The sequence below is a fragment of the Carex rostrata genome, chromosome 34 (genome assembly GCF_964058835.1).
Source record: "Carex rostrata chromosome 34, lpCarRost1.2, whole genome shotgun sequence".
Lineage (NCBI taxonomy): Eukaryota > Viridiplantae > Streptophyta > Magnoliopsida > Poales > Cyperaceae > Carex > Carex rostrata.
This window is the reverse complement of record NC_135951.1, coordinates 690,761-712,473: the sequence shown is the minus strand read 5'-3', so window position 1 is coordinate 712,473 and position 21,713 is coordinate 690,761. Positions and strand designations below refer to the sequence as shown.

Genomic DNA, 21,713 nt, shown 5'->3' with positions numbered 1-21,713 from the left:
TGAATATTTATTTTTTCAATTCAATTTTATATTTTTTAATTGAATATTATTTTTTGAATTCAAGTCAAAAGCATAACTTTCCAAGTCAAAAGCTTCATTTATTTTTCTACATCTTAAAAAACAAAACTGATAAAATAAGTTGGTCATGAAAAAGATACGTTGCCAGAACGCCAGCATAATTAATTTTCATAGATCTTTAAACTCGAGCATTGAGGTGTACCAACCATGATAACTCTCATGCAAAAGTTGGAATTATACTAATGGACAAAGAACCTTATGTTTTGGGTTAGATAAGGTTCTTTTGTACAAAGATAACTCTCTGTTGATGAGGTTCTTTTGGAATTATACTACAGATATGCTGCTCTAATTTACCATTTTTCAATAAGATATTTATCATACTAATTTTCTACCTTTCTATACTAATTTTCTTCCTTTTCATTTTCCAGTTGGATGACGCAATTAATTCCTCTAAAGGCCCCAAGGTATCCGACGAATAAATTAATTCCTTTAAAGGCCCTAAGGTTGATTATCCATTTCGGGAATCAACTAGTAACAATTCCAATCTCATGTTCCATATAAACGACTTCTATGGCTCTTCTTGGGTAAGCCCTGATCTCTATTCAAAAAGGTAAGCTTTCACTATTTTCTATATGTTTTCTAAAGTTCATGTTTTCTTCTAAATTAGGATTTCAGAGAACCTGAGGTGACATATGCTTCTGCTTCGAGCGGTCTTAATGAACTTCTGGAGAACACCGAAAAGAGGAAGGCGTTGGGACAAATTGATTCGATATTTGATGGCCTTTGACAAGCTCTTCTTTGGATGTGCTGGTGGCTACTTGCTCACTTTCTCACTTGCACAATGAACTGTATGTGGTTGCTTTTAGATGTTTCATTTTGATACTATGTATCAAACCGTGTAGGCTTCAGTGTCAGGGTATTGATCTATGCTGCCGAGTAGACAAGTTATTACCTGTGTATGCAATTTGTGCATGCATGGCAAACGTCGCACAAATGCTCCAAAATGAAACAATACCTCTTTGACCCAGTTAATGAACGACATATTGTAGCAATACCCTGACAACATTTGACCAAATTTCATTAACAGGGTATTGCTTCATTTTGGAGCATTTGTGAGACGTTTGCTATGCATGCACAAATTGGTTGAATACGGTAGAACTAAATTGAGGCCTTATGTCGCCCGTGGAATTAATTGATTTATAAATCAGTCTTTTTCTATTTTTTTTTCTTTTTATTGGTTGAATAGAGGTCTGACAAAATCAGTCTTGAAATATCTGATTCATTAATTAAAGCAAAATTTTATTGCCTTGAATAGTTGTTTGTTACTTTGTTATCTGATTCATAAGAAATATTCAAAATTAATAATGAAAGATCCATATATACTTGAATGGCTGAATAGTTGTTTGTTACTTTGTTAGGTGATCAAATAATAATGTACAACCAGAGCAAAGGTAAAAACAACACATAATCCCACACATGAAAAATGACAAATGAATATATATATATATTACATTGGAAAGGTGGTAAGTAAAACATACATAATTGCACAACGTAATGCATGGAGTAATAATAAACCACCGGTACACACACAATTTAAATTGCATACATGATATTATGAAATAAAAGAAAATGATACAACAAGATGATGTATAACTATAAGGTGCATATATACTTAGCTTTGTGCCTCAATTCGAAGGACACAAATTTCTTCTTTGTTGTAGCTAAGCGCACTATATATGGTCTGAATAAAAGTAAGGATAAACAATATGATGCCGCCCACGACGGAGATGATTATCCATGGACTCGAGCAGTAGCGTTTCTTGAAATCTACATAGTATTTTTTTCTATCGGGATTTTCGTCATGATGGGACGTCACATCTGACATCAAATAGAAAAGATCAACCGACATAGGGATAGCACTGGAAAAAACATCAGTTTTGTACCTTTCTAGATAGCTCAAAACATCCTTCTTGCCCTCTATTCTTGGTATGATATGTTCGTCTCGCAATAGTTTAACATCTTCTTCTGATTTTGCCAAGCACAAAATGCATGCAATATGGGCCGTGACGGAGAACCCACAAACCATGCCGTAGTGCCGTTCAAATGCTAATAGTTGTTTGTAAATTTCATCTTTGTATTGAAAATGGGACCTGTTTGGTAATTGCATAACTCCAGATAACATTGCCTTATAGAAAGACACATCAATGCCACTTGCGGCATGCTTCTCGAAAACAGTTGCAGATAATTGCAAGCCTGTGGCACTCGGTATATAGAAACTGTCCATCTTCATAGGGAACCATCCATGTATTTTATGGAACTTCTCTTTGGGGGTTCGAGACCAATGGAAGATGTGTAGTAGATGTTGGAATCCATATTCTGGGTGGTCGGTACTATGAAGTTTGGACTCGTGCACGCCTGGATAGATGCTCTTAAAGCATGAAATCGCAAGTTCATGGATTGGTGTATTCAGCTCCCTCAGGTTGGAATTTGTATATACAGCATCGAGAACAATCAATGGTATCTGGTTGTCCATTGTCAACATGTAGCGTTGGATCTCCATTCGTTCTTGAAATATAAAACTTTCTAAATATTTACTTTCTTTGATCCTTTGAGAACAATCAATGGTATCTTTGATTCTTTGATCCATACAAAAAGTTATATAGTTCCCGATAACTATCTTGATTTAAAATAACCATCGCAAATATTAAGAAACAACTATTAGCCAGTAGGTTTTCTATGAAACGTTCCCTATTTTCAGCAATAAATTGTTCATCGACCCCATCATAGCACCCCCAGACGTCACCTTCCTTCTCTTGGAATTTTTCAAGGAATGAACGCACGTTGAGATCAAACGACCGCTTCATAAAGGCAGCGAATCGCCACCTTATGGTTTCAGGTAAGAAATTTTTCGAACATTTCCAATTACCATATATTGATGGTATTTTTTTAATTTCTGGTTCCTTGGGTGGTATTTCTTTAATTTCGTCTAGTAGAGCTTCTATGTTCACAACCCAATCATTCCCTTCTTTTGATGCGGGTGATATTTCATCTACTGGTGGTACGGCATCATTACTCATTTCTGACTCCCTTCCGGCTGATTAAGCCACAAACAAGCTCAAGCTCTTCTGAAATAATATAGAACTTGATTAAATATTATTAAATATTGAGAATTTTAGATGCTAACCAAAGGTCAATCGTGGATTAGATAATTTGTTGCTTAGTTTGACGTGAAAATTAACTGATCAATTTAGAAAAGTAAAACAACATGCACCGAAAAGAAAACTTCATATATAATTCGCTCTTAAATAACGGCCATGCAATAGCAATATGAGATAACTTTTTTTTTTGGACTAACGTAAAAACTTCAGTCACATTTTAGAGGAGGGTTCAAAAGCACCATGGTTTTATGCTCCAATTATGTTTCACATCTTTATCTATGTTTTCAACATGATCTTCATAATAAAATATGTTTAGAGATCAAATTTTATATTTTTTGAATTTTTTTTACTATTTGTTTAGATAAGTACAAAATGAGTGTTTTAAGAAGATTATAGATCATCCAAAAAAGTGCTATTATACCTATCTAAACAAATAGTAGAAAAATTCTAAAATAATATAAAATTTGATCTCCAAACATATTTTATTATGAAGATAACATTAAGCGATTTGGATCGACTATTCGGACTTTGAAAACTGAGATAAAGAATGTGGAGCATAACTATAGCACAAAACCATGGTGCCTTTGAACCCTCTTCTTCTATATAATAGTATTTTCCGTTTTGATGAAATTGTGTTAATAAATATTTTATCTTAAATATTAATTTGCCATTTGACTAACAAAAGCATTAAGCCCTTAAATTTAAAACGGCTAAAGAATGAAACGCAGCATTTAAGCCTAGATCAAAATTGTTACAAGCAAATCACCATGCCTAACACTATATATAAACTACATGTCAGATCTTCATTTAATCTTAAAATTCAACGGAAATTAAATATTCTTACTAATGGATAACGGCCAGAGTAACAGATATAAAGTGACCATTTACTATGAGTTGAAAACGTTGAGAAAAAACAAAGCAAACAAAAAGAAACACACACACACATATTCTCTCGGATATATTGAAACTAACAAATATCCCAACACAACATTTCACAAATAGATATAGTCAGCATGCACTGAACATGTTGGCTGTTGGGAAAACATATCGATCGGAGGACCAACTAAGATTAATTAGGAGAAAGAACAATTACTATATAATAAAATCTGCTGAGAATTAGAGAGAAAATATAGAAAAGTACCAAAGAGGAGAGGACTCTTGTCTTGGTCTTTAAGGCTTTTTCTCCAAATGACGATGAGGAGAATTAGAAAACATAGGAGATTTATAGTGGACAAAACGAGACTACAGATCCTCTGCTTCTCAATCTTAGTCTCTCGGTGTAGCAAGCTGTGTAGATTCGACTATTACATGTCGGGTCAGAAAATGTCCCCTTTTTTTTTAATTGTGAAATCAAGACGCAAACATCTAATATTTAATCTTTGTATACTTATATATATTTTTAGAATTTACAATATTTTATGAAAAGAGTTCTAACTTGTTATTCATAAAATATTGATCTATTTTTAATTTCGGATACTTAATCGAAATAAATATTGCTTGTTGACTGTGTAAAGGTATTAATCTATAACTAGCATAAATATAATTAAAAAAAATTCTAATGTTTGATCGATTAAATTTGTCTATGAACAACGCATTACAGGTAGCGACTCTAAACCTGCTACAGAATGTAGAGTCGAACTCTAATATATATTTTTTAATTATTGATATTTTAGATAAGAAAAAGAAAACTCATAATTTTCATGTATTGCATTTTTGTTAATAAGCCCGTAAATATTATGAGAATAATTATAAACAATGGAAAAACTTTTGAAATCATGTATCACTTTCAAGAGTTGCTAAAAATTGATAGTAATAGAATTATTGCTGAGCCATGCTATTTATTAAGTCAAAATATTTTTGAATTTATTTTGAAATTGGAGAAAGTTTAGATTAACACTTGCGCTCTGGTTTTAGTAATTTTTAAGATATATCCTATGAAAGATTATAAGTCTCACATAGTCTAAGAAGAAATAATGTTGTATTAGTTTCTCATGACTATGATAAAAAAAACTAATGTTGTCTCAAACTTCAAATTTTTGTTCTTTTTCTTACGAAAAGACCAGAAGTAGAATGGAATAACATTTGAAGAAGCTTTATATTATGCTTTTATTTATAAATAATATCAACAATGAATGAATGAATGGGCCACCCATGAGCCATGAATGAATGAATGATCCATACTTCTCGGGACGTCACCATTTTTATAGCGTAATATCATCTGCTAATGTTACATCAAACAAATCGGATTTGTAATTGGTTGACTATGTCCGAAGAACTTTTTGTACGTTCAATTATATGCAGTTTATGCAAAATGATCTGCTGAATCAAATCTATTGGGTATGAAAACAGACCCGCATCAACTCCTGTTTGGAATGATCCACAAAATATCTCCCCCGCGTTTCTCACATTGAGACATATATGGGGCCCAGTCACCAAATTATTAAAAAAAAAATATCTCCCCTACGAGCTCTATACTCAAATTTTAATAAATGCACGACCAGACTTTACTTGTACAAAATTAAAAAAAAATTATACAAAATTAACACGACATGGCACAGTGTGCCGGTTTTTCTTTTTATGCTTTTTAAAATTTTGATAATTTGTTACATTTTTTACTATTGTCCATAAATCTGTAAAACTATCCAAAATATGAGAAATAAATTAAATTATATTTTCAATAAGTTTCAAGTTTTCTTTTTAAAATGTTGTGTAGTATATTTGTGTTTTGATATAATTTGAAATAATATTTGTAAGTAGTAAAAATATTTAAAAATATTCTTCAAAAATGTTTAAAAAATAGGAAAATTTGACGTGCTATGCCATATCGTATCGATCCGTAGCGTGCACGTGTATAGACGTGTCATATTTAAAGATATTGATTTTATAAAAATTAAGACACAACTCATATGATTAAGGACACAACTTGAGCACATCTTGACACAACACATCTAACATGACTTGCTGTGTCGACCTTAACCATGTGTGCCGACACGTGTGTCAAAGTATTAATTAATAGATACTATACAAATTGAATAGAAACATTTTTATAATTAAAAGTTGATTTTATTTGTATTCTATACTTACTCACAAAATATTACTTTTATCGGTAGTCTGCATTTATATTTATTAAAATTATTAGATATTAAAATGATAACAAGTAAATAACGAATAATAATATAATGATTAGATTTATTTATTTATTTACTTTACAAATAGACTATCATACTCATTCATTTCACACGGAGCTTCTCCAATACTAATTGATGTTAAGTTCTATTTTGGTCAATCAATATTCCGTATGAACAACGCAAAATACATGGTCCAAATCTAATATTTTTTTTTAATTATTGATATTTTAGATAAGAAAAAAATATTTCTAATTTCTATGTATTGTAAGAACATAAATTGCATTTTGTTCATAAGCTCGTAAATATTATGCTAAAAATTCACGAAATATTTTATAAATAATTTAAAAATTATTTGTAAGGGCTCATCAGTTCCACCTTGTACTCTCCTTTCGTATTGGGTAAAAAAATGTGCACCTACAAAGCAGTTGCGAAGCCCAGGAGATGTAAGCATTTTAAGCCGAAGTTCATAAATAATTATTGAGTCATGTATCTCTAAACTCATCTATTTACATATATTAGCATTTTAGGTTTTTCATAAATTAAACAATCGAACCAAATAGGTTTAGAATTTAAAAAAGGCCCCATATTCACCCCTTCTGGGTGCCTTTAGAGAAATCAAAGTGGTATCAGAGTAGAGTAATTCAAATTAAACTATAGGTTGGTCTCTACTTGTTCATATGATTGATTCACTTTATCAATTTGTTGCCTTAAGATGCATTACTGAATTGTTTATCTCGAGTTATATTATGAAGCAACCATCTAAATAAAAATAAGCAACTTTAAATGTTCTAATCAAGATAATTAACGAGGAACACTAATTTCACCCAAGATTAGTGTGATAACTAAATGTTTGATTAGACTATCACAAATTAAAGCAGCAAAGTATCGGTTTAATATCACAAATACCTACAAGAGTATCAGGCCGCGACGATAAAAGTGATTATCTGCGAGGGTATACCATCATAAAAGTGTTTTTTCTATTAGTGACAGTAGTATTCGCGACGGTATACCGACAGTATCGATCACGAATACTTCTCCCATTATTGTTGTGGGTGGACATGAACATTAACTGGATTCCATATTTCGTGTCATTAACGGTTTATGTGGTGTGGTTGTCTTATGTATGATATGTCTGAATCTCTTCAATAATTATGTATATCAAATTTCATCTCTGCTGGTAAATCAGCAAGTTTGGACTGATACAGGGACCAAACTGCAAAAAAATTACACCAGCATGTAGAGAATTCAAAAATACACAGAATTGACATAAATTTCAATTTATTTGGATTTTTCTACAGTTAGTTATGAATTTTTAAAGTTCAGCTTTTGAAAAAACTTTAAACAACTATAACTTTGGCTAGGAAAGTCGGATTTGCGCATATGACCACTTTTCGGAAAGGGGGAGATGAGACGGATCTAAATATCATTTCGGGAGTCACCCCTAGGTATCAAGAGTATCAGAATTTCAAAAAAACGTTATTTAGTGCCTCATAAATTCAGTTTAAGTTTTCGTTCAACGGTAGGCATACAGCGATCGGTATTTTGTTTAGTATAATTTAGGTTTTTGTAGTGTAATTATTAATTGTAGAATTTTTCAGTTTGCATGCAGAGTAATTTAGCTTTTTATTGTTTTAAAGCAATTGATTTAAGATATATATTTTAAAGTAATTGATTAAAGCAAAATTATTTTAAAATAATTCGTAATTTTGATTTATATGTTATTATAACAAAAATTATTGAGTTCAAATATGCAATCATGTCAAATGAATTTTGATTTATAATTTTATATTTTATTGGTTTAAAAAATAGAAAGAAAAGAAAGAAAACAACAAAATAAAAACAGTAAAAAAAAGGCAAAAAAAAAAGAATCGGTCTGGACCAGACCCATGCAACCTCCGGACTGAAGGATGTGTGTTTTGAAAGTTATCTTTTAATAATAATTTATGTGTTGTTCATGATTTTATTACAAATATTATTATTCTTGTTCCTTGAGATTCATATGTTATATCTTTAGAAGTATTCAAGAAGATGCTCTTGGTCTTGAATCATAGAACTCCTAAGATGAGAAACATTTAATCACTAAATAAGTTCACAATCGTGGTAATTAAGGAGGAACATTAATTACCGAGGAAGATTGTCATGTAGATTAAAGTATATTGAAGTTCTATAAATGTTGATAAAGGATTATCATTTAATTACATGAATATATAATATGTGTATTTTATATATTGAACATGACCTAAATGAATGGAACATTATATGGATTGTGTTTTGTGTCATTAATGTTTCCATTGTGTTTTTAGAATCTTAGATATGAGATGTGTAGGTTTTTCACATGAGAAGCATATAATGTGATTGTTATTTAAATACTATCTTATGATAGGAATAAAATAGCAGTTCGTTGTGTACAACTTGTGCGGGAGAAATCTATATGTTAATATTATCATTGTCCCTCAATTTGAGTTATGATATTACTGGGCCTCTTGGTAAAGTGGAGTTATATCGCATGCAATATAATTGATGTAATTATAATTATAATTCACTTGAGAGACCAAGAAAATAAATATAATGCAAAAATGACACGATCCTATTTTGCATATTATTCATAATATCATGAGACAAGGATAGACACAAAATTAGTGGATTGAGTAAATGATTACTATGTCGTTTGGATAACTATAATGTAATGATAGAACCTCTTATAGTCAATAATATAAAGTTTTATATTATTGCCAAGATGACATAGATCCTCTATAAGGTCACACCAACTGAAGAGAAACAACAAGTATTTTACATTTCATAATGATGTATAAGATAAAATACATGTGATGAAATGCTAAAATAAAATGTCATAATATGACATGCTTAGACCATAAATAAATTTATGAAGTTATGCAAATATTATTTGGTATAATGTTTGAATACATTATAAGAATAATGTAAATATTGTATAATAGAATAATATGAATAATATTATTTGTTCATAAATTAATTTATTGAACCAACCATAAGATGAGATTAAAGAGAGCATGAGATGGCTAAACAAGGCTAGTGGCATTTGTGTAATTGATTGAAACCTTACACAAAGGGTTGCCCTAACCCTTGCCTATTTAAGGGGGCTCATTTGGGAGAAAAACAAGCTAATTTTCTGCTTATAACACTTGCCAAAATCAGCCCCTTTGAGCAGCCACGTTTTTCCTTTCCCTTTGGCCGAAACTTTGAAGGGTGGTTCTCATCTCTCATCTCTTCTTGCTAGGTGGTTGGATCTAAGCTCTAAACTTCACATCCATCTATCTAAGAGGTGTGCTAGTTTGTTGTTTAGGTTCAAGGTGAACCAAGAGGTGGAGAGGCGCTTCAATCGAAGAGGTTGTTTCCAAGAGATCTAGAAGGGAAATCAACTTCCCTTTAATGAAGAGATTTGACAATCTCTTTAGGTATAAATTATTATCTCCTCTTGTATGAGAAATGAATAAATTTATTTATTTTTATTTAGTACACATTAGGTGCTTAATGAAACTATTAAGAAGTTTCTTGTTTGCTATTGTCATATAAATAACGTCATTTGTGTATTGAGCCAAGTAGTGATAGGAAATTTTTTTTAATTCTCACCACATAGGCATATACATGAAATTCCTTTCACGGACCTGGACCGTGCTACCCGCCTACCCGTGCTATCCGGGGGTTGAAACAGGTCGAGTAGGGTTTTTGAAAAAAAAACCGGGCTACCCTACCCGTTTTACCCGTAACCCATGTCGCCTGTGTTCGGATTTAACCCGGTCCATCTGGCCCGGCCCGTTTGCAAAACACTAGTTAGTTTCAATTAGACCCATCATTAATGCTACCGCAACTTGTACCAAAAAATCTATATTGCTACGTATCACTACTCGTACAAAAAATGAATAAGCGGCAATTGCAACGTGCAATGATATGACAGCAATGGAATCTTAATTAATAAGTGTGTGTGGGGCGACCAACCACAATTACATGATTTAAATCACCAAATATTATATTAGGTTAGAGTAGTTTTTGAGAATATCTCATGTGATATTGAACATAGAGCCATCGTGCTCATTCCTTGGACAATGTAATTTTCTAAAATTTGTAAGGGCTCACTAGTTTCACTTTATACTCCTTTCGCATTGGATAAATAAAGATGCACCAACAAAAAAGTTGGGAAGCCTCAAAGATGTAGACATTTAAAACCGAACTCCATAAACAATTATTGAGTCCAGTGCCTCTAAACTCATCTCTTTACATTTATTAGCATTTGGGATTTTTCATAAATTAAACAATCGAACTAAATAGGTTCAGAATTTTAAAAAGGCCCCATGCATATTCACCCTCTTCTAAGTGCCCTCAGAGAAATCAATGTGGTATCAGAGAAGATTTAACTCAAATTAAACGATGTTGGTCTCTACTTGATACATGGTTGGTCTCTACTTGATACCTACACGCAAAACCAAAATGTTAAAAATAACAAAAATGTAATTCTTGTTCATATAATTAACTGACTTTATCAATTTGCTGTCTTAAGTTGAATTACTGAATTGTTTATGTCGAGATAGATTGTGAATCAACCATCTAAATAAAGTAATTAGCAAGGAACAAGAATTATATATCCTAATTGAGGTAATTATCAAGGAACACTAATTTTATCCAAAATTAGCGTGATGATTAAATATTTGAACAGACTATCACAAATTAAAACAGCAAAGTATCGGTTTAATATCATAAATACATATAAGTATTTATATGGCATTGGATTAACTGATCATTTTGTTATCATAATATTATCTACTAAATGTTCTCATCTGTTTTTTAGTTCCAATTTTTTTTTTTTTTTTTTTTATAATCAGGTAGCGACAAAATCATTATTGCTACAGCCATTGCAACGGGCAATGATATGACAGCAATGGAATCTTAATTAATAAATGTGGTTGGGGCCACCGATGCATTTTAGTTTGGAGACTGCTATTTTCAACACATAATTTGAGTTATTGATAGCAGAGAGAAATCTTTCTTCTAGATATCTTTTTTGTCCTTTTTAAAACTTTCTTATTTTTTTTGTTTCCAATTAAATGCTGATCATATGAATAATGTCTATCACTATCTAATCCATATCTGATCTGTTTGCACTCCCAATCGGGGTGTCAATGATATTCTTTCAATCGTTTATTCGATCAAAACTGTATTCCATAAAACAGGTATAGATAAATATTTTTTTTCATTAGCTTATTGGATATGAATATGGTAAAGATTTTTATTCGTTAGATAAACAGACACGGGTATAATTAAAGGTTACTTATTACCTCGTAAGATAGTTGTATAAATTAAATTATATGATAATGTTTGAGCAGTAATTAGTGATGGTAAAATTTATTTGCGTGATATTTTATATGATAATTTAGTATATGTATTTTTTTAATAAAAAAAATTGTTAAACATATAACTTATATTTACATGTCTTGTTATTTAGTTAAATGATTTAATTTGTCCGAAAATATATTTGTATTTTTTTAATTTTCTTACTTTATAAAAAAATCTATTGAACAAATGTTTTTTCATTCAAATAACCTGTTTGCAAGTGAATTGCATCCATCACAAAAATATTATAATCACAAAGATCAAATAAAAATATATATGGTCGGTCTAACAATTTCAATTCAATGTGAAAATTGACAAGATATAGATTGAGTCGTAGATAAAATAAAAATGGTCGTAGGAACTGACATTCACCAAAAGTGTGTCTGAATTTGTAGCCAAAATATGGGCTCCAACTAGAAAAGACGTTCAAGGAAGAAAACAGGCGCTTGGTTGGAAGTTGAAACGGGCCGAAGAAAAATAGAGAAAAGACGTTTGGGCTAGAAACGTAACACAACTGGGCTGAAAGAGAAAATAAACGGGCCGAAGAGCGGTCTATGGGAGAGCTTGAAGGTCCCTTCAAACAAATGATACCGTGTTAGAATCAAACTCGAATTTTTTACGAACGTTTTCGAATCAAAATTGAATTGAATCACGAATTATGAATTTTTTTAGTAGCCCTATTCATGACCGTGACAGAATCACTATTTTTTTTTATTTGGATATGTGACCATTCATAGCTTAGTCATCAACCGACAGGAGAAATGTTTTATAGGAGCCATATTTTCTTCGTGAGGAATGAATGTCAAGAATGATTTTGGTGGTAAGGTACCGGATTGATTAAGAATGAATATTCTTTTTAGGAGAATCCAGGGCTATTCCAATATATCATTAAAACAATTTTGGTATAGACTCTTTTGCACGTGCATCCGTTGGATCGGGTCTTCTAGTACCAATTGTTTTGGTGATGTACTGGAATTGTTGTGGATTCTCTTCGCTGGATAGACACCGTAGACTGTCTTTGGATTGTTTATTTATCTTCTTTAACAAATCTATAAGGGTATGTTCAGCTGAGTTGAAAATAGATTATTTTTAAGAGTTTTGATATTTGAGTATTCTAATAAAATAAACAATAGCTATTTTTGATTTGACTATTCTGATTATTTTTATTTTGTAATCAAACATACACCAAATATATATATAGGGTCCAGCTAATTTGCTGCCAGCAGCATTTTAGCCGGAGGTGCTGCCACAATTTTTTTTTATTTTCTGATGTCCAAACAACAAATCTAAACCGTTAGATGTTTAATCTATATTATAATTTACTTGGAGATCAAATTTTATATTTTTTTTGAATTGTTTTACTATTTATTAAGATTGTTTGAAAACCGCTAATTTCAGTAAATTTCTGCTGCATTGAAATCAGCGGTTTTCAAACTAGCTTAATAAATAGTAAAAAAATTTCAAAAAATGTAAAATTTGGTCTCCAAGTAGATTATAATATAGATTAAACATCTAACGGTTTAGATTTGTTGTTTGGACATCAGAAAATACAAAAAATTGTGGCAGCACCTCTGGCTAAAATGCTGCCGGCAGCAAATTAGCCGGACCCTATATATATATATAGAGTGAGTCTATGGTACTATGCATATTACGATTTGGCACCGTGTTACGGCTCTATATTTGAGTTTTCAAAACCTAACGGTCGATCCGAACCGTTCATCTTGTTCTCCATATTAATATGTGTTTGGAGACCAAATTTCACATTTTTTAAAAAAAATTTACTATTTTTTAGATATTTAGAAAATCACTTGATCTGAAAATTCTGGACCATCCAAAAACAGTGATTTTCAATAAATTTTAAAAAATAGTAAAAAAATTTCAAAAAATGTAAAATTTGGTCTCCAAACGCATATTAACATGGAAAACAAGATGAACGGTCCGGATTGACCGTTAGAATTTCAAAACTCGAATATAGAGCCGTAGCACGGTGCCAAATCGTAATATGCATAGTACCATAGACTCACTCATATATATATAGAGAGAGTGGCTAATATGCTTTCGGTAGCATATGGACCGAAGTGCTACCGGTTCAAATTCGATTTTTCAAAATTCAAATGGTCGATCTGAATCGTTCATCTTGTTCTCCATATTAATATGTGCTTGGAGACCAAATTTTACATTTTTCTGAATTTTTTTACTATTTATTAAGTATTTTACAAAATTGTTGATCCAACGGTAGCTTAACAAAACAGTAAAATCAGCAGTTACCGTTGGATCAACAATTTTGTAAAATACTTAATAAATAGTAAAAAAATTCAGAAAAATGTAAAATTTGGTCTCCAAGCACATATTAATATGGAGAACAAGATGAACGATTCAGATCGACCATTTGAATTTTGAAAAATCGAATTTGAACCGGTAGCACTTCGGTCCATATGCTACCGAAAGCATATTAGCTACTCTCTCTGTATATATATATATATTTCTATACATACATTGGAAACACTAGAAAGATACAAGCATTAATTTCTGAAGTCAAATCAATCTTATGGCACAGATCTCTCGACAAGAAAACATTTTTTATCTGTTCTATATTATCATATAACTTTAGTGTAGTGAGTTTCTAAATGAGGTGAGCTCGGTAATCAAGTGTAACATGTCTATATATAGCCTGTAGGACCCATCTGTCTGTAACAAGTAATAGGAATATAGGGGTTGAGTAAAAAAAAAGGAGGAACAGGAAAACCTTGCTTTTGTACGGTTTGAGAGATTTTAATTTTTCATTGCACAGTCTCCTGTGCAAAGACATTAAAAATGAGGTCTTCAGTGTACAGAGATTATAATTTTTCATTGTACAGAGATTTTAATTTTTCTTTGCACAGTCTCCAGTGCAAAGACATTCAAGAGACATTTCTTAAAAATTGCGAAATTAAAATTGCACACAAAAATGAGGTCATTTAAGCGTGATGCCAAGTATTTATAACAAGTATTTGCAAAAAAATGAGGTCTATCATGTAATTTTTACCTGTTATCATAAAAATAAATTTATTTTCAGTAATAACTAACGAAAAACAAAAGTCTGAAAATCAATTATTAATAAAATCATCATGCTAGAAAATATTCACAAAATTTTTGATAATTTTTTTTGAACGATCAATAACTGCTATCTACTAATTGTATTGAAAATAATAATCATCTTGCTTAGGATAATTGTATTGAAATTATAGTCTGAAATTAAAAGGATATTAATTATGAGCTCTCTACTAATGAGACTTTGTTCCTATATATCCTATTTGTATGTTTTGGATTGATTATTCTGTTGTGCATGAGTAAATGTTGTTTTGAATGACATTAATTGTTCAAATTAGTTTTTAAAAAAAAAAAAACTAATTTGAATATTTTTCAACTCTTTTGCTGGATTTTTTGACATTAATATCTATGTTCGAAATTTTACACTGCAACAACTAGAAATTCAACAAAAAAAAAACATAATTTATGAGTTAAAAACTAATAAATTGAGCTAAAAGTAAAATAGATAAGAAGGAACACATCGCTATATGCATTCACCTGAAAATAAAATAGATAAGGAGGAACACATCGCTATATGCATTCACCTGGAAATACTGATTATAGTTGTAGGTATATATGGAAACACTATAATTTTTTGTGTTGATGACACTAGTGGAAAAACAGGAATCAGGATCGGCCTATCTGGATCGGTTAGATGAGAAAACCGATCCTAATAAGTATCTGGATCGGTTTTCTTAAACAAACCGATCCTAAAAACTATTCAGATCGGTTTTTAGTAACAACCGATCCTAATTTATGAACTATTAGGATCGGTTTTTTGTGGGAACTGATCCTGATACTATTAGGATCGGTTTGATATAAAACCCGATCCTGATAGTTCAATCATTTGGATCGGTTGTTACTAAAAACTGATTCTGATAGTATCAGGATCGGTTCTAACCAAAAACCGATCCTAATAGTTCAACTATTAGGATCATTTATTTATTAGAACCGATCCTGATAGTATCAGGATCAGTTGTTTATTAGAACCGATCCTGATACTATCAGGATCAGTTTTTAGTAACAACCGATCCTAATTCATAATTTACTTTTGGAAAGTAATGCATATTTTTTAAGAAACTAGAAAGATAATTTTTTTTTATTCCTTGAATAAACATCTGAGTTATACAAATGGAATGCAAAATTGGCCGATATTACATACTTGATACTTCACATGCTGTCTCTCTCTCCACACTCTGAATGGTTGCAATGACGAAAAGATGTGGGTGCCGATACTGCTGCAATTGAAGAAGTTAAGAAGGGATCACTGGAGTGAATGGTGTCCCTTAGAGAGGCTAATATATACAATCCTAAAAAAAATATTTTATAAATTACTTTATAAATTATTTTAATAAATTATCTTATAAATTATTTCGATCGGTGTAGCATTTGGCAAATTGGAAGAAGAAAGAGATACATTTCCAGAGAATAGTAACATTGAAAAAGAAATTACTTGATTAACTAGAGAGTACATGAGATTGAAGCAAATTGAGCACTCCAGGAAGTCGGTATGGATTGTGGCTATCTCATTTTCTTCTCCAGTCTTGTTTTGAGGAGATGTAGGATTCAAAGTCGGTATGGATTGTGGCTATATCATTTTTAATATCTCTCATAAGTACTGACTGTTCAATGTGCTAATATTTCAACAGTGTCTTCATCAGGGTAATGGGTGCTTCTTTAAAGATTCATAACGACTGCAAGGTAATAGTTCCTATTGAGATATATGATTATAGGGACCTAGATGCAAAAAAATGTTAATATCTAGACATAAAAGCCAGTTGAATGCTCATTAACATACATTTCAATATTTTCAAACTTGTTATATTAGTGCCCACAACAACCTGCCAGCTGGGAATGTGCATATTATGTCATGTTGCTCGTGGAATACATAATAAACGAACACATGGATTCTTTTCCAAACTTAAAGGTATGCATTTATATACTTTCAAAAAGTAATTAAACATTGTTGCTTCAAATATAATTGTGCATGCTCTTTTATCTTTTAAAAAAAGAACATTCCCGCTAACACATACTGTGCAACGCTTGAGCAACTTACGAAAAATGTGGGTTCAATATTTTCTAAATGAGGTAAAGTCGACAAAAAGAAGTACAACAATTTAGGATGTGTTGTGTAAACTTAATTTGCATGAACATGAATTGTTTGTAATAATTTAGGATTTGTGAATGATATTTAATTTAGGATGTGTATGTTTGTATGCATATATATTTCAATATTTTTATGTGATTTGTATCTGTAGCATATTGGGCCAGTATATATATATGGAATCTGGCCTAATAAATTAAATTTTATTTTTTAGATTCAACCAAACATCAGGATCGGCTCTGTTTAAAAAACCGATCTAGAAAACAAATTTAAATAAAAAAAATTATATTTCAACATATCAAGATCGGTTATAAATAAAAACCGATCTTGATAGTGAAGTATCTGGATCGGTTTTATTTATACAACCGATCTTGATATAATTTTGGAAATTTTTATATTTTTATATTTTGAACTATCAAGATCGGTTTGAAATAAAAAAACCAAAACCGATCTAGATGCTAAAATATCAGGATCGGTTTTAAATAAAAACACAAAACCGATCCAGATACTTAACTATCAAGATCGGTTTTTATTTAAAACCGATCCAGATACTCAAGTATCAGGATCGGTTTTAATAGAAAAAACCGATCCTGATACTTAAGTATCTGGATCGGTTATATATAAAAAGCGATCTTGATAGTTAAGTATCTGGATCGGTTTTGTTATGTTCAGCCGAGCTTGATATGTGAAAATATAGTAATATACAAATTTGAAAAATTATATCAAGATCGGTTGTAAGGAAAACCGATCCAGATACTAAACTATCAAGATCGGTTTTTATGTATAACTGATCTTGATAGGTTCTCATCTGGATCGGTTCTAAGATATAACCGATCTAGATAATACTTATTAAGATCGGTTTTCTAAAAAATAAGAAACCGATCCTGATAGTATCAGTATCGCCTTCATCAGTATCGGTTATATTCCGATACTAATAGCCGTATATAACCGACCCTGATTCCTGTTTTTTCAATAGTGTGAAAACACTATAATGTTTTAATAGTTGCTATTTTCAAACAGTTTTTGCATCAATCTAGTCAAGCGGATCACATTTTCACAGGTCTCAAGAGATGAGAAAAATCATTTTTCCTCTATTCGTGTAGTGAGTTACTATATGAGTGAGGTAGGCTCCATAAGCATAGTAACCAGATTCGGATATAATTCGCGAATTAAACGTTTCTCAGCTATAAACGTATCAATCTGCGTATAATACAATGATTCGCGAGTTAAACATACAATTCGCAAATTATTCGCGTATTTACCGAATTCTACGAATTAAACGCGGCTTTTACCGAAAAATTCGTCACTTTATCCTTCTCCGCATCACCCGGTTGCTTTGAAAAAAGTAATGAAATTAAAAAAAACATTTATCAGCAGGGCCCATTTCCTGCTTTGATAGCTTTGTAAGAAAAAGTTATTTATATGGGATTCATTGTGAAATAATCTATGTATTTTCTATGCAATATTTTATTTTTAAACTCGTAGCACCTATTATTTAAGATCCGAATCATTTCCGAATTATATTCGAATTATATCCGAATCACGCATTTTTGATTCCTCTGAACCAAATCTGAATAATTCATTTGCCACTATGTCCATAAGTATATATAGTTCTATATCCTGTAGGATCCTTTCATTGACTAGCTATAATGCTCTCTTCATCTCCAAATCTCTACATATACATCCAAAGAAACCAACAGTGGTAAAGGGTTCTTGAATAGATTCGCTTGACAATTTCATATTTCAATTTTTAAAAATGAGCCTTGCATTAGTTGTTCTCTATTCTCTCAAGATGCTCACCTACCCTCTTAAATATCTTTAAAACTCCATTTATAAATTAAAGATTCCATATATGAACAATTGTAGGATTTTAAAGGAAGACACTTTGCTTATATTAATTGAGAAAACCATGAGAAACTAAACAATTTTTATAAAAGTGAACTTTAAAAATAAATCCTCTATTTTTTATGAATATTTTTTAAAAATCCTCTCCAATGGCTATAGTGCCGCAAATTTTTAGGATTAAAGTATTGTTATAATTTCTTTGGAAGCCGATATCATATTTTGTGGAGTGACTTCTTAACCACAAAAAAGTACAACTAGTTTTTAAAAACAAATATTAGTGATAAATTTGGAGAGGAGATATTTTGAAAAATAAATTCCAAAAAAAATTAGAGACAGAGTGCTAATACAAGCTTTTTCTTTATTTATGTACATAGAGAGATTTTGGTTTATGAAGTACAACATCACATGGTCATAAACAATTTTTATTAAATTTCATTTCTATTTCTGGAACCCAGAAGGAAAATTTATTTAGTGTAAAAGAAGCACCGTGTCAAATAAGGAATGCTTCATGACTCATGAAGGATTTGTGCTGATAGGGAAATAAATTTCCTGTATATTTTGCCTAATACCAAGACAATAGTATTTTCATGTTATATTGTTTTCATTATTAAAAAGATTATTGTCCTTACTTGGAGATATAATAGCTGTATTGCTCTATGATATAAGGAGCATATGCAACTCTTAGAAATTTCATTTTTTGTAATATAAAAATCTGATTATAAATAAAATTGGGAGGGAAGGGAGTTCATGGGAGTGTCGTGTTCTTTAGTTTTATTTCATTAAAAATGTCATGGTATCAGAACCAGGTTGTAACCTGTTTATATAGTTAGGAGAATCGGAGTCCTTCTTGTCCCTTCTATGCTCTCCATACTATATTGATCTAAGGTGTTACGCTTCAAGCTTGTGAAGACTAATGATGAACGAAACTGAAAAAACAGATGAGACTAAGGCAGAGGAAATTGATACTACTGCTCTAATCAAACACATGGCGAAAATGATGGCTCAAATGGCAGAGATGCAAACAGCAGCCATGAGCACCTCCCTAACATTGGCGACTCGAGTTCTACCTCAAACAGTTGGCGCAACAGAAGGGAATATACATCCTAATCCCATTGATGCAAGATTTGACGGCACAAACTACTCCTTCTGGTGTCAAGCTGTAGAGATGTATGTTCGTGGTCGTGAAAAACTAAGACACCTTACAGGTGAACTAGCTCCACCGGCTATAACTGATGCGGCTTACCACCGATGGGCAACCGATGATGTAGTTGTGAAAGGGTGGTTGATTAGTTCACTAGAGGCTCGATTAAGAGGAAACTATATCGGGTATCTGTTCAACGCAAAGCGTATACACAAAGTTTCAGTACAACGAGCTGTACCTTTTAAACCTTGAATTAGCTCCCAAATAAGATTGCAAGTGCACAACCCTATCGAATAGTATAATCAGGTATCGATCCACAGGGATGGTTCAATTCTGGACTCTTACTTGGCTCAGTTAGGTACTAGAAGTGCGAAAAGGTTGATTTGGTTTGTTTATGTTTCCTAAATTCAATAACAGTAAATGACAACAATTAAAAGTTTAGTTTTACTCAATTATAAAAATGAGTTTCCAGGGTTTCAGATTTCATCTTCAACTCTGTCTCTCTAGACCTTCCACGCGACTCGCTTACTTTCGTATGCGACCCATGTGACGCGACCTGGGTGCTCTCACACGCGACTCGCGTGGCCCTCGAGTGGATGCAGCATGTGTCTGTTTCTATCTTGTTTACTTGTGTAAGGGTATACTGACCGTACCTAATGTTCCTAAACCTCAACTCTCATTTGTTGGCTTAATGAACTTGGTAAGGAAATGCAACTTCACCTTCTTAGGATTCCAATCTCAAACTCTCGTTTACTGGCATTCAACCTAAGTTATTTGTCTGGTTTACTAAAGGTATCCACTATCTCTCAATAAATTGAAATTTCACCTCTCAGTTACTATTGGTCTCACCTCTCGGATCAAAAACCTACCTCAAATACTTGATCTAGTTGTAAGAAACATCAAGACCAAAGTACTAAAAGAGATGCTATAGACATCCAACAGTAGACAACAAGAATCATTCGAACAATTTCAATCAAACAATAGAAATAATACTCAGACAAATAAACACAAATATAAAATCAGATCCAAACATCATGCATTAATATAGACAAATAATACACTGAGAGACAATCAAGCTTAAAGGGTGATTCTTCTCAATTCTCTGGGAAATAAATCTGCTGTGATTCCAATGAAATAACAGGGTCCTGTTATTCCCAGTTCTCTGTGCGGCAAAGGATGGATATATGAATTGAAAGAAAGGAAAGCAAATGGTAGTCGGAAGGGACTAGCTGGGTATGCTCATCAAGCTGGGACGATAACACCTGGCTATACCGGGCAGCAGCAACAAAACCCAACGGGCAATCCGGGCCAGCTCTCTTTCGGGCAGAACAACACCCCAGCAGCAACCGCGTCAGGGACCGTGTCCTCACCTGGCCGCGCCTCTCTGACCCTTGCGACTCATCTAGAAGGTATATGTAATTCAAGTGGAAATGAAGGTAATGCTCTTTGTACTCTCCATACATCAAATTTTAATAAATGGGTAATAGATTCTGGTGCTACTGACCACATGACATATTATGAAGAAGACTTAGAGAAAATTAAAGAACCGAGATGAAAGAAAATATTGAATGCAAATGGGGTGTCTTCTCCCATCATTGGGACAGGGCATGTAAAATTAACCCAATAATTGTGTTTGAAGAATACATTACTTGTACCATTCCTGTCTACTAAATTGATCTCAGTAGAGCAATTGACTGAAGATTTAAACTGCGTAGTTCTCATGTACCCTAAATTTTGTATTTTTCAAGACATCCTCACGAAGGAGATACTTGGGCGTGGTACTAAACGCGATAGACTGTATCATTTAGAAGATTTAAGCATGGGAACTGTGTGTTTAGCACATGAGAGTACTCGAGAAAAAAATATTTGGTTATGGCATAAAAGGT

The 21,713-nt window shown here is 32.0% G+C and overlaps 1 protein-coding gene across 1 annotated transcript; it reads right to left on the bottom strand.

Moving 5' to 3' along the window:
- Positions 1-1,690: 1,690 nt before the first annotated feature.
- Positions 1,691-2,578, bottom strand: LOC144548827 (UPF0481 protein At3g47200-like). The gene has a single exon (XM_078297542.1). The coding sequence runs from the start codon at positions 2,576-2,578 to the stop codon at positions 1,691-1,693; it is 888 nt and encodes a 295-aa protein (XP_078153668.1).
- Positions 2,579-21,713: the final 19,135 nt, after the last annotated feature.